Source organism: Lepisosteus oculatus, chromosome 4 (assembly GCF_040954835.1).
Source record: "Lepisosteus oculatus isolate fLepOcu1 chromosome 4, fLepOcu1.hap2, whole genome shotgun sequence".
NCBI lineage: Eukaryota > Metazoa > Chordata > Actinopteri > Semionotiformes > Lepisosteidae > Lepisosteus > Lepisosteus oculatus.
The window spans coordinates 61,397,205-61,411,860 of record NC_090699.1 but is presented as its reverse complement, the minus strand read 5'-3'; the positions used below and the strand labels follow the sequence as shown (position 1 = coordinate 61,411,860).

The 14,656-nt window shown below is 36.8% G+C and overlaps 1 protein-coding gene across 3 annotated transcripts in view; it reads left to right on the top strand.

Moving 5' to 3' along the window:
* The window catches only part of cenpp (centromere protein P), a 106,120-nt gene extending 91,478 nt beyond the window's left edge, over positions 1–14,642 (top strand). For all 3 annotated transcript variants that reach the window (XM_015348176.2, XM_015348177.2, XM_015348178.2), the window contains exons 7-9: positions 13,546–13,625; positions 14,115–14,206; positions 14,514–14,642. In XM_015348176.2, coding sequence (XP_015203662.2) covers positions 13,546–13,625; positions 14,115–14,206; positions 14,514–14,635 — 294 coding nt within the window. In that variant the 3' untranslated portion in view covers positions 14,636–14,642. The remainder of the gene's footprint in view (positions 1–13,545; positions 13,626–14,114; positions 14,207–14,513) is intronic.
* The last annotated feature ends 14 nt before the right edge of the window (positions 14,643–14,656 follow it).

Below are 14,656 nucleotides of genomic sequence, written 5' to 3'. Positions count from 1 at the left end.
TTAGATATATTTTTAATGTGTAAAAACATTTGCTGGATTCAGCAAAATACTAATAATAATCAGTTGATTCTTCAAAATCGTTTCATACATATTGTTATATGAAAACAACTTTGATATATTGCAATAGGAAGCTTTACATCCCTTTACATTAAATTTCAGTCTCTTTAAGAAACGAGGTCTTTGGTAAAGTAAGGCAATGTGAGTGCCAGATTTCAATACTCTAGACAGACTTTGTGCACAGGCTGTATGTCTGAACTTGTTCCTCTTTCGTGTTCCAGTCATGATCTTTAACTCCTCACTGTTCATGTTTCGCCCCCATGATTGTAAAATTGTCAAATTTGGACATAACGTAGTGTGCCTCATGGAAATGCTTTAAACAATGAGGGCTAAGTATGTGATTTTCTGAAAACATTATTCAACCTGTTTCTGAGAGTAATGTAAAGAGAAGTCACCTCTTTTCTTTATATTGGAGTGTTTATATACAGTACGAAAGCAGCAGTTTGAGTTTTTAAATGTTGAGTATCTACTCTGATAACACGCGGGAATGAGAAGAAAATGTTTTTTTGTTACACAGTAGTGAAAATGAGAAAAAGAAACAATTTCAGTGGGATTTGTTTGGATTATCTCTGCTGCACGGTGTGGATTATTGTGAATATGTCGTTTTAAAATGCCAGTATATTGCAACATTGGATTAGGTGCATCTGATGAATAATTTACTGATTTTGAGCAAATATATTGTTGACTGCTGCTGAATATTAAAACGAGAATTCTGTCGTCCAGTCATGCAGGAGATTAATTACAAGTCACGAAGAATGCCATTAGCGCAAAATAAATATTTTTCTTTTAATGACCTGTCTCATCTTCAAATATTTTATTTAGACAGCAGCATGTCTGGACTTAAAGAGTGGTGCAGTGTTGACCTTTGCATTGATCAATTTCAGTATCCTCTTTAAGATCACAATTGGCTCTTAGATGCCATCATGTCACCTTATTAAAAGTTATTTCTGCACCTGATTCCTGGCCATTCTTTGAATGAAGACTCTGGAACCCAGCCCCAGATAATCTGGAATGGTTCCCCAGAAACAGGTTATTCAAAAGACATTGTCATCAAAACAAAACACGAAAGAAACAAGCACATGCTGGTTTAAGCTATGACTGAGAATGTTTACAAAGACAATAAAACGGTTCATCTTTTGAGAAAAGGTGTCTTGACACTGTTGCCTAAGAGGAGATTTTAGAAATAATACCCTCAGTAGTTTTAAGCAAAACAGCTCAATGTAATCAAAGCAAGTAATTAAAATCAGCATTATGGAATTCCAGACTGGTGATTATAATGAATAGGTGTAACAAAATCATTGTTCGCTTCCTATACAGTGTGCAATGACTTGCTTTAGGCACAATACAGACTTTGATCACTTATCTAGTAAAGGGATTTGACTTTGACTCACATGACTCATTAACCTGGAATTCACAGCTGCTTGTTGCTTTAGACCTAAATATAAGAAATGCTGGCATGCACAATATTAGTAATTAAAATTTTTGAAAAACTAGTTCATTGTATTGGTAGAGCAAAGAGGTACAGTAAGCAGTTTGTCGATCTAGATATCTTTGTGTATTGTCTATGACAATGGCCAATAGTTAAAGGCTTAATTGCTCTTGCTTAAATAGACAAGCTAGCCAGTAAATTACTATAGAATTGATTTCTGTGATGAATGTAGCCTTTAATCAGGTGTATGATGAGCTGGTGTGTTGTTAAACCTTTTTTAAATTAAGTCTGCTTTGGAAGCTGGACAGCTGGCCTGAGTTCTTTAAGATAGCTTTTTTTATGGGATATCCTTGCATCTGTTGCTGCAATGGATAAAAAAATAATGATCTATAAAAATAATGATAACTTAATGTGTGACAATGTTAAAAGTGGAGGTGATCTTTGTTGACTTCAGCAGCTGTTCTCCGTGTTGAAATGTGCAGCTTTAAGGTGAGCCTTGAACAATGCCATGAAACTGTAGGCAGGAGAGGTCTTGGCAACCTTTTCGTTATTCATTATAAGAACTGCACGCATAAAAAGTCCCTCTTGTCAAATGAAGATATTGTCAAGTGGTCTGTCTGGTCTTCAGCTGCTTCACTGCTTCAGGGTCTGTGGATTTAGAATGAAGTCACAGTCAAAGGGATAGCTAGCCCAGGCATATAAAAACTATGGAGTTTCTCTTGTAAAAATATGACTTCTTAAAATTAAGACTCTTTTGATCTGTTTTTTTTTCTTTTATATATATTTGTAAAATGTGAGGCTTATACAGAAAGAGAAAATTTAGAATTCTTGCCAATCAGAATGTATTTATTTCCCAGCACACTCTTATTTTGAATTCCTAACGGTGATTTCAAATGTGAAGACTGATTGGTGTTCTGTTGTTTTACTGAGTGTAACAGATTTGAAAAGACAAAATATTTAGTGTATTTTTCTTTCACTGATAGGTTCACTGATGCTTTGTGGCATGCGATGTGCGTGCTTCCAAAGAAATTATTGCTTATACTCAAAAGAGAGGCAACTGTCTAGATTTCATTAACATAAGATTGCTGTTGCCCTGTTTTTAGAAAATTGAAATTGAAATTGTACTGTATATAGAATACCATGCTGATTATGCTATATACAGTATGCATGTACCATGCATGATCACGGAGGTTATATGTTCAGATCTTTCCTTGGTATGTTTCCTGCCATATATTTGACCTCTTTTGTTTACAGTATTTGGTGTCAGCAAGTAAGTTCTAATATATCAATAGTTCCAACACAAACATGGTATGTATGGATATATAGAAAAAATGAGAAGTTATTCAAACTTTATTGAATATTAAGTTCAATTTAATTCAATTCAAAGTACTTTATTCATCCTTGGGGGGGAATTATCTGTACATGAATATAGTATCTACTGAACTATTAATTGTAAATAAAAAGTCAGGAAGATCCTTGATTCGGGAAATTTTCCTGCAAGCAAAACATCAGATCACAGCATTTATATATATCTTACAGGTTTCAAGCACTCACCCTGGCTAAAATAACATGAGCAGTTCATTCTGTTTTCTTTCCATATCCTTCTTGGTTGGTTATGGAACATTGAGATGAGTCACACCTTGAAAATGAATGTTGATTGATAAAGAAAACTATTATTCAAAACTGTAGGGAGTCTTGCATACCTGTAACCTGTTAAAATATATGTCAAAGTTTTTTTTTGTCAAACCAGTTTAAATCCATAAAGGGTAAGGAATACCTATTCACCAGCAAGTAAAATTATACCATTTGATCTCATTTTGCTCTCATTTTGCTTGATAGATTACCACTGCCTTTGGCTATGATGGGCTATGATTTTTCTGGCCACATTCAAAAGGCACTAATAAAATGTTGGATGTCCATCAATAAGATAATCTGTGTTAAACCAATTTGTGGTTTGAAAAAAGAATATTTCACACTGAAAGAAAAAAAAATGGGCAGCTGAGGCCTTTGACAATGCCCCAACATTGTAAACTCTCACAGAAGACAAAAAGCAGCAGTTAGAACAAAATGATAAATAGTTCTTTAACTCAAACTACATAGTCTGCTACCTTGATAACCACTTTAAAGGAAAGCTGTGTCATGCAGAGACCTATTGTTCATGGCCTAGACATTTGAAGTATAGTGGTAAATAATGGTCAGGTACAGTATCTGGCATTTACTGCAGACACACAGATTATAGTTTAATCTAAAAAATGCCAAACCTTATTTTTGTCCTAAATTACTTTGGATATACCTTAGTAAGGCTTCACTGTATATTTATATATTAATTTAACACAAATGTCACTATTCGGTGACATTTCATGCTTTATTTTCTGTGTACTTTAACAGCTATATGGTGTCTGTTAACTGAGAAAAACTACTCTGTGCTCGAAAAAATAGTGCTGTAACTTGGCCTGTTGCTTTCTGGTGGACCTTAGATGTGCAAGATATCTTTTAATCAGTGAGACTGTTGTCTCACAGGTTACCAACTACAAGATGTGGTAAACGTTTTAAACATTTATTGAAATCTGTGAGATGTTTTGCAACAAATTATGTATTGTGCACAGAAATAATAAGGAATTTGTATCAGAAGTCTCAGAATATAAAGCATAGTTAACACTACACAGATGTTTCCTAAAGATTAATGAGCATACAGTAAACAAACTAAATTGGTTATGCCTTTTTTAAATTAATAGTTTATTGCAGCATTGTTGTTTTTTTCACCAATTTCACAATTAGCTTATGTCAGTTATGAGCGTTATTAAGTGTCAGATAGAATTTAGAAGTGAGCCAGTGAAGATGAAAACCATGTTACAGCAAAGACTGCTGCGCAGATCAAGAGGAAAATAGTTTGACCACAACAAAAATGTGGTATAATGGGATTAAATTTAGCCTTCAAATCATAAATACATGGCTTTGAAAGCATAAATTGCTAGAAAAATAAACCAAAACAAGATAGTTTTAAGTTTTGTATCTTAGGGATGACGTGCATTTTTTAATCCTGTACTTTTAAGTCCTAGTATAATGTTTGTTTGAAAGAGGCCCTTGCACTGAATGAAGTTATCACAATACAACATGTAAATTTAATACATTTCAGGCTTTCTTTCAAACTAAATCAGAAACATCTAAGATCAATGTAAAATTGAAGTCTTTTTTCATCATTCGATGAAGAGCAAAACACCATTTCTGTATCCTATTCTTTAGTTTCAGTGTAGTGTTTTTTTTTAAATGAATTACCTGATCCACTCTAATAATCTGCATGGTTTAGTCAAGGTAACGGATAGGATTACATTGCAGTTAAAATCTATGATATCATTGTCTTGTATGTTGTACAAATATGTGAAAGATCTGATTTTATTTATTATGTCTGTTTGGATTTGATGGATTCTTGTGTATGTACGGTTTTCTCCTCATCTTTTGCCCAGGCCTAAATATGTGCTCATAAAAAAATGTTTCCAGACATCAAGATATTATGACACCTCAGAGTATTATTTCAACAGTTCACATATTTATGAGCCTGTAACTCTGCAGTAGCATGACAGGAGTATCCATTATGTCAAAGTACCCAATCAGCTTTAATCCTTCATTAATGAGAATATCAAAACTGAGGCAATGTTACTTCTGACTTGTTTAACGAAAAGTCACTGAGCACAAGCAAAAAACTGCCACCAAGTCAATTCTTAATGGCATCTGAGATTTAGAGCTCGGTTCACTTCCTTTGTTAAGTTACGAGTAACGAGTAACAGGTCACTGTCAAAGCATTGAATGAAAACTGTACCTTCTTTTATTGCTTTCAAAATTGCATGAAAGACAAAGAAATTGTAAATTCCCCTATTATTAGTTTTGTATGTATGGGAAAAATCTATTCTCTTGCCAAGCATTTTGAATGAAGACACATGTTTATAAAATAAAGGAACAGGAAACATATTTGATTGTATATAGCAGCTTTAAATTAGTAGGCCCAGTGCATTATTATTCATTTTGCTTATAAATCTAAAGCCATCTTGGATGAAGTATTCTATGAATAATGAATGCACTGGTAGGCAAATATAATGTGTACTCCCATTGTAATATAAATAGTACATTTCCAAAATAAGGTATGTTACAAATTACAAGCCTTTCTTGATTATAGTGTTAGTTTCAGTATTATATTATTAGAACATGATACGTGCGTACCATTCACAGCAGCAGCTGTGATGTGATTTATTTCACCAGTCATTTTTGTTTGTTTGAAGCTGTGATTTCTTGAACATCACATGGTTCCAGTTTAAGTCTTGGGACAAAACATTTCTCCCTCCCCCAGAAAAAAAGTCAGAGCGAAGTCATTTTGACTTTTTAACATAAATTGTACTTGGCCAAAGGTTGTTTTTTTTTTTAAAGCTGAACAATTAAAAACAAGCCTTTTTGTCTTGATTACCTAAGTAAATTATTTTCCACAGGTCACTCTTACATTGAGGAGTCGAGCATCTGTTGAGTTTGTAATATTTTAGGGAAATTATTTAGTTTATATTACAGAACCTTTTCTAGTGGTGGTGATATATGTTTTGGCAGTAGTAACAGAAGAGGAAGTACTGTCCTATAAATCTCTAATGGATACCCTTTAGTCAGTAGTAAAGTGATATTTTACGTGCAGTGGTAACATGTCCTATTACTGCAGTTCTGCCTTATCTTCGCATCGGGAGGTAACAATAACACACATGCAGAATTAGGTCCTTCAGTACGTTCATGTATAATACATTTACATATGCATGCACAGTTGCCACAGTCAAATGAATTGGAGAATCATCCATTAAATGGAATTCAGTGGTGGGGAAGATTTTAAATCTGCAGGATTGTCCCCTTGCGCATCCACAAGCACCTCAAGGTTATTAGTGTCGCTTTTTGTAAAACAAAGTGAGCTGATTGCCAAGCCTCACTGTCACCAGTCAAATTCCTGCATCTGAGAGCTTCCTTCGCATCCACATGGCTGCTACCACAAGGAAGAAGGAAACTCTGGAATCAGCTATTTTTCAAGGCTGACGTCCAAGCCTCTTTGAAGAAACAGCTGGACGAGACTGTTGGATCAATTAACTACTAGCAAGCAGAGTTCAGAGTTCGGTTTATTTGTCATACGCACAAGAGCAATATAATGCTTATTTGCATGTACTGTACACTCCAATACAAAGGCATTAAGGAAACAACAACTTAAACACACAATAATGGCAACAAGGTTAAATACAACCCATCTTAGATAAAACTCAGCACAAGCAGTGTGCAAAAAAAAATCCATCAGTGTGAATCAGTGGTGTTTCTTATTGCACACTGATTGTGAGCCCTGTGACCTCTCGTTTGCAATCTTTTTATATCTTGGAGGCAACAGACAGCCAAGTGCTCCCATACCCAGCGAGGGCCTTGCTGCAGTGGATCGAGGAGCTCTCTCAGATTCTCATTTCGCTGGCTTGGTGACGGAATTAAGGCTCAAGTGGCAGTGCAAGAATGTCTCAGCAACCAACCAGCATCGTCTTATTACCAGGGCATCCAAAGCCTTGTCAGTCCGTGACACAACTGTGTGAACGCGCAGGGAGACAGAGCTGAAAAGTAAAACATTCATCCCACAATTGTGTGGCATGTCTGGTAGATAAATCACATTACATACCCACTTACCCTCCTATATTTACACGATAGGTATATTTATACATGATTTATGGCTTAAGTGTATATTATTCCATTGTTTTGATCCAAAACCTAGTGGTTTCCCCTCTTTTCGTGCTCATGCTTTATCACAGTGCACTGAATGGAATACCATCTTCATGAGAGTAGTTTTCCATTTTGGATGTTTACTTTTTTTGCTGGGCTCACTTTGTAGCTTGAAAATCAGATTCCGATCCAGAACTCAACGTGATACTTCTTGTTTATTTTAATATGCTTTTACCAAAAAAGCAAATCACTCCAGATGTCAGGGTTTTAAAGACATTTTCGCCTGAGAATGTTTTTTTTTGTTTCCTCATTGAAATTAATGAAGCATTGTAATGCTTTTTCAAAACGGAAAAGTTTGACAATAAAAGTTCATAGCTGTAATTTCTTCTCCCTTAGAAACTTTTTTTTTGCAAAATATCAGGAAAAGCTGTTAGCTTTTTAGTACATCAGAGTAAATATAAGTATTAGTGCTTCACAGGTTGTTTTCTTTTACTGGTGGCACATTTACCTCTATCAGATTTACCACGTTTACTGAAAGAACAGTTTTGTTCAGTATTTTAAAGGATTTTAGGGAGACAGAAAGCTGCCATCTAAGATTTGACTTGGACAGCTGAGACTAGGTGATGTTTCATTTCCACACAGAATCACCATTCCAAAGGCTGGGACAAAGCAGAAATTAAGGCACACACGTATTCAGGGAAAGGAAGATGATTGTTCATTGAAAACTACAGTCATTAGGCACAAGTTTTTAAAGTATTAGGTGGATGTAACTTCAGCATTACATTATGGGGTTCTGCGTTTGCTTATCCTTCAAAGGGAAATTAGCACATACAAGCTTTAACAATGCAAAATAACAAAATATCACATCGTGCAAGGTTTAAGTTATTTCTGTCTTTGAGAGGTGTTGAAAAGACATTTGGTTCTGTGTAGTTTTATTTTTAGTGTATAATCTGTGGATTTACAGACTAATTCTGAAGCAGACTTTACGCTTCCATTATGAAGTGAGCGCTGGGGTCAGGTACATTCTGGCAGTGGAATCTCATTTAGGAAATAGGCTTGCGAGCCACAGCCTGCTTCTGCCAAGAAATACATTGACTATGGAAAAATGTGCTAAATTTATTTCTACTGGATAATGTGAGATCTGGTTTTCTTCTATGCTGCTTAGGCAAAAACTAGAAAAATAGTATTGTTAACTTGCACTGGTGTAAGCATTGAAAAACTCATTTTAAACAACTCCGCTTTAACTTAAAATGGTACAACAGCTCGTGGCAATAGTCTGAATGGTAGGGTAAATTAAGAGCAGAGTCATCTGTATGTGTGTCCCATGATGTGATGGAAATAAAAAATGCCTTTAGTGACTTAATCTGAACATCCATTATACGAAGACAATACAGCCTTCAGCTTTGCATATGATGTACAGGGAACTTTAATTAAAAAACCTGCATTAATGTGTAAAGGTCAGTAGGAAAGGACAAAGAAGTTTCCAGCTTTGGTACTGACTCCCTGTGCATGACTCCTGGTGCTCTACTTCTTTAAATGAGAAGTAAAAAAAAAAACTATTTTGTAAACAACCACACAGCACATTTTCCTGATGCATTGGTCACCTTGATTATTTGCTAAGGATAAAGCCACATGCGAGTATTGCTGAATACTTTCTTAGAACATGCTTCATCTTCCATGAATAGATTGTAGTTTTCTGGAATAATAATGCTTGAAAAGAAAGGCTGTGGCCAGGTTTAGAGATGAACTGTGCGATTTGTAAAACCAAATGTTAGTGGTTTTCCGTTCAGCATCAATTCGGTCATTCCTGTACATCTGGTCTTGAAGACTTCCTTCAGATATTGTGTAAAGAAATGCTTTCAAGCTGCACCTGAATATCCTGTGTTTGGTAGGTTCAGGCAGGGCTGTGCAATTAGAAGCGAAGGCCGACTGTGGCTGCCAGGGGCTGCAGCTGTAGAGGAGGGCTGGCACACCTGTGGCTTATTGTCCTTGGCTGGCAAACCAGTAAGAACAATGAGACGCAGGTGTCTGCTCTCCTCCGCAGCTGCAAGCTTGGGGCTGCAGCACTGTTACATGACAGGCGTACAGACATGGGCTTCGAAACACTGCACTAAAGTGAAATCACTTTGAATCCTGCTGTGGTATTTGGATTCCTTAACTTGCCACCATCTCCTGCTATGATAGCTGAACACCTTACCTTTGTTGCCCATGTACTCTCCTGTAACAATTCCAGAATACACAGTGGCTGAGAGATTCAGCTGCTAGCATAGCGTCACACACCCTGGCGCTGTTTTTGATCCTTCTTCAATACTAGGAATCTCTGACTATAATTTTGGTCTGGTAGCAGGTGTTCTAATGAACTCTGCCACGACCTAGACCTGAAGGGCTGTATTTTTCTGAATGGTTAAATCAAAGGGCTGATGTTCTTTATTCTGGAGAAGTTTTCAAGCCTGTGTGAGTGAGGATTTTCGTTTGATTCTGAGGAAAGTAAAACCTAGTCATAGATTTTTCAGCAGGAAGCTTCCTTATCCCATCTGGAACTAAGAAAGCTTGTGTTTCTCTTCTGTATCATAAAGGAAACAAGGTGAGCATGAACAGAGAAAGGCCTTAAAGGTCAGTGGTTTCATGAAATAAAAGGTCCATCAATCTGTCAGGGGTTCTTGAGGGATTACCTCCACTTGGGAACACTAACACAAACCTCCTGTAAAGACCTAGAGTGCTGTCTTTTACAGTTCTCCCAAGTATCCTCTCTCCTCAGGATAAAAACTGTAACAGAAAAAGCCTTCAGACATGGGGATTCTTATTGAATGATTCACTCGGGAAAGGTGATCACTCCTGCGATCCAGACAATGAGTTACATCACTAGCAGACTATAACTCCGATTCCCCAAGGAATGGCTCGGGATTTGCTGGAGAACGGGATTGCAACTGTCTGAAGTGCTTTTGAATTCCTGGTGGTACAGCAGCCCTCTGCCAGTTTCTGCAGTCTTGCGATGTCCTTATTTTCCCCCATGTGAATACAGCGGTCGTCACTGCGAGTCAAGACAGACAGACCCTGGTTGTGATTCCAGGCTGGGTTGCTGTGCAAAAAAAACTAATGAGAAAAAAGAAAACTGAAGTTGTGATCAGTGGTATCAGGTGTGCTCTGTAATTGCAGCTGATTAAAAGCATCACTTTGTTGTCAGGCTTTGGGTTGAAAGAAGCACTACGCAGGCCTCAGTGCCTATTAACTGCATTTCCAGACACTGTTAACGTTCCAGTCACAGGCACCCACTGTTAGGTGAGCAGTGCTAGGTATCAGTTCTATTTGACTGGGTTATTTATGAGACTTTAAAAGAAAATGAACTTGGTAGACTCCAGAAACCACAAATAAAATGGAGATCAAAAACCTTTGAGGGGAAAAAATGTTCTGGGCAACCAACTTCCATTTTACAGAGCAAACCACATTGGATGTGTTTCTGTAAAGTAAGCAGAATTGGTAGCAGCCTTTTTTTTTAGTTTAGTGAACAAAAAATGTAAACGATGTTGTCCATTGTTAGATGTAATTGATCAAGGTGTTAAACGAGGGGTGGGAAGGAACTTGGTAAAAGTGGTATTTGGTATTTCCACTCCCCAGTCCATTTCTGAAAAAAAATCCACTTCTGTCAAACCCTGTTAAATACAGATATTATATGTTCATGTATTTTTCCATTCATACCAATAACCCCTTTTTGTGCTTATAGACTGATTGTCAAAATACAAAAAGCTTTCTCCCAGTAAGGCTGAAATTTTACACAGAAGATGTCTGAAAGTCTTAGTAGTCAGGTTAAGATTGCTGATAGGCAACAGCCCTTGCAGCTGGTACTGGAATTGATATAATCAATCCTTACGTCAGTGTAGCTGAAAAATCCCAGTGATACAAATTACCAGACAGCAAGCTGAAGGCGAGATGGATGATTTCTTTGCAATTTCTGTAGGCAGTTCTGGTTCTCAGCATTTGTCAAATCGAAAAATAATCCAGCGTCATGTCTTTTCCGTCTCTCATTGCTCCTGTTAATTTTATGGTTTATGTTAACGAGCACGGTTAGTAGATTTAGTGTACAACAAAAGCTCTTAAGTGTTATTCATTTGCAATGATGAATGAATTGTTCTCTCCAGCACTGATAGAATTTACATGGGAGCTCATGGCTGATGGATTATTTTAATTAATTTTATATTGCCTAGTTACTGGTTTCAGTGCTTTCTGGAGCATTCCAGCTAATCCACCAACAATCTTCCCACAAGTTTTATTTACAGTTCTTGGCCAGGAAGTCAGAATGGAAGTTTTAAACTTCTGGGAGACATTTGGCAGTCTGTGTCTCCCCACACTACATGTTCCTGGGGTGACCATCATGGCGCCAGTATTCTTGATTTGCCCACAGACCCTAACACATTGCAAAGAAATAATCAGCAGAAAAGAAAGAAAATTATAAATCTCTGATAAACCAACAAATGGATAAAAGGAGATGAAGGAAGCCCTGATGAGCGAATGCTTTTTAAAAAGTGACAAACTTGTTGGATGCTGTTAAACATCATTTTTGGCTTTTATGTGTAACATCTTTTTTTATCCTTCTGATTTTGATTTTGACACACTGTGGTTTTACATCCTTTTCAAGCTTGCTTGCTGACTAGGCAGTTTGGAGAGAGGATTATAAGGATTTGTAGGACACTGAGATCCTTTTCTCCAATTCATTAAGGAGTGTAACATTTATACATGTACATAAAATGACATCACTGAGCATTTGAATCACACCTTACTATACTTTTGTGTGTGGTTTTAAGTACTGCACATAGTGTTGGTGTGTGTCTCCATGCAAGCCTCACCCTGATATAGAAACCTTCCCCGGACCCCTCCTGGTGGGGTGGCACAGTGGCCAGCATGGCTGCCTTGCAGCACTGGGGCCCTGGGTTCAGTTCCAGACCTGCTATCTGTGTGGAGTTTGTATGTTCTCCCTGTGTTCATATGGGTTTCCTCCCACGCTCCAAAGACACACCAGAAGGTTAACTGGTTTCTAGGAATACTGGCCCTGGTGTGAGTGTGTACCTGTCTGTGCTTGTGTCTGTCCTGCGGTGGACTGGCGTCCCATGCAGGGTGTACTCTGCCTTGCGCCCACTGCCTGTTAGGATAGTCTTTGTCTCTCCCACAGTCCTGCATTGAAAGAAGCAATCAGAAAATGGATGGATATATTCCTCCTGGCAAGCTGCATTCACTAAATCTTTACAGAATTTCTGATTCAACTATTTTGTGAAGATTTGTTAAGATTTCAGGCTTCCTCTGATGAATCACTTTTTTATCCCAAAGCTAACCGCTTATGTCTAATTTGCACCTTAACCCCTTGTCCTAGGACCAAGTAATTAGTCTGTATTATCATTGTTAAATGGTAAGTCTTATGATGTGCACAACATGTTTTTGTAAACTGTTCTTGAGCTCTTCCTATGAGCAGTTCTAAAATAATGGTTCGCTATTCTGCAGAAACTGTTCCCATTCATTTATGTTTTCTAAACTTGGAAGGGTAAGGAATAGTCGCTCTTAAACTGGAATTCAATGTAAAAACATTTAAATATATAAACATTTCCTTTTCCAAGTGCGAAAGCAGAATTTAATCTAACAAAAATGTGGTCAAACTCTGGTGCTTGACTTGTGTTAACCTTATAATCAGTAGAACAGACACAATTATAAACATGAAGGCTGTGTTTGTGTAGCTTTCAGCTGATACAGGAATCATTTTCTACAGGGGACTTGGTTATTCTCTTATAAAACTAGGAGAACGTTTATGCAGAGGTATTCAAGGCAAGCGTACTCATGCGAATGACATTTAACTACAGAATTTACAGAGAAGCCTGTTAGTTGTTCTAGGACTTCCTCTTTTAATGTTGGCATTATTTTATTTTGCCATTATGTGAACTAGAAGTTATGTTATCCTTCTGCAGAAGTGACACAAAAATCTCCATAATCCCTGCTAATTAGTAATTGTATGATTTATAATTTTACTAATACAGTGATGTGGTTAACAGGTAAATTGCCATTTATAGATGTAAAAAATGCATCTTAAGTCTTGTTCCTTTAATAAAATCTGATAGAGTAACCTTTCTTGTGCACCATTTCAGCAGTTTAAATCACTCTCTCGCATTCTGGCCCTCGACACCCCTGCCAGAGCACAGTCACACGGTCAAGACCAGCCTAGACTCCTTTACCATGGAAATGGTCTTACACTGCACGTACACTGGGAGGATGCTTTCAAACAAAGACAACCTTTGACTCCTTCCTGAAACAGAAAACAGTTCAAAACAAACTTGTAAATTCATTTTCTTGTTTTTAAATGACAGGATAAATACCCCAGTATGGTCAGTCTTCCTGAAGGCTGCAGATCCAAGCTAATGGCGATTGAGAATCCAAAACTACCAGGGTAAGAATGGCCATTCTCTCTTAAACTCTGCCAAAGGCAGGTGCGATGCCAGTTTTTCTGTTATTTTCAGTCAGCTTTTTTCCCCTGTTACAGTGTTATTCTAAATGTGTGATGGCGATGGCCATTTTTCTAGTTTATCAAGATAATTTTTGAATAACAGATCCTGGCTATACTAGCACAAAACATGTACTGAACTTCATCTGTTTATAACATTTCTCAAGTCTAAGTAAGTTTAATGTACGGCATTAAAACCTTGAGCTAAATTACCATAGGCATGCCATACAAGGATCTATCCTACAGTTAATATGGATTAACCTTGGTGAATTGAATCATGTTCTTATCGATTACTTTTAGTTTCAGAAATGAAATTCCTAAATTGGTCCAAGTACTTTCTATGTATAGATAGCTTAAAATACATTTTGACAGCCCTGAATATCAGTGGAAAGGTTTATTTCCTCAACTAACCTGTTGAGGACTCTTATTTAACAGATGCAGGTTAAATATTGTTTGGACTGTTGAAGTGAACGAAGAAGGAGTTGTTACTCCCAAGATAAATCTTTTGACCAAAATGCCAGAACAAGGTAAGGTAAATTTTCTTTTACATGATTGAAGTGGCATTACATCTTTATCCATAAATCAGTTTATGGGTTTCTAACTTCACATTATGTACTTAGTATTACAAATGATGTGCAATTCTTAACTTTACCAATAACTTTTTAATTAAAAAGTGGTGAATGCTTATCTTAAATATAGTTAGAAAAATTTCATTTCTGACAGGTTAAAACAGCAATGAGTGTAATTTAATTTGCAATTTAATAAATATAGTGAACAACACTCCTGAATTGATCTGGTATTTATTAATGAAAACTAATTTTTCCTTCTTCTCAGCTCTGAAACTGGACAAGGAGAAGGTAGCAGAAAATGCACCCCACAGTTTTCAAAGCCTGCTGTGCTTACTTGGAGTTGAAGCTGCAATTGAAGGTTTAATAAAATCAATGTGCACAGACTAGGCTTTCACGGCAGCTTTAAAA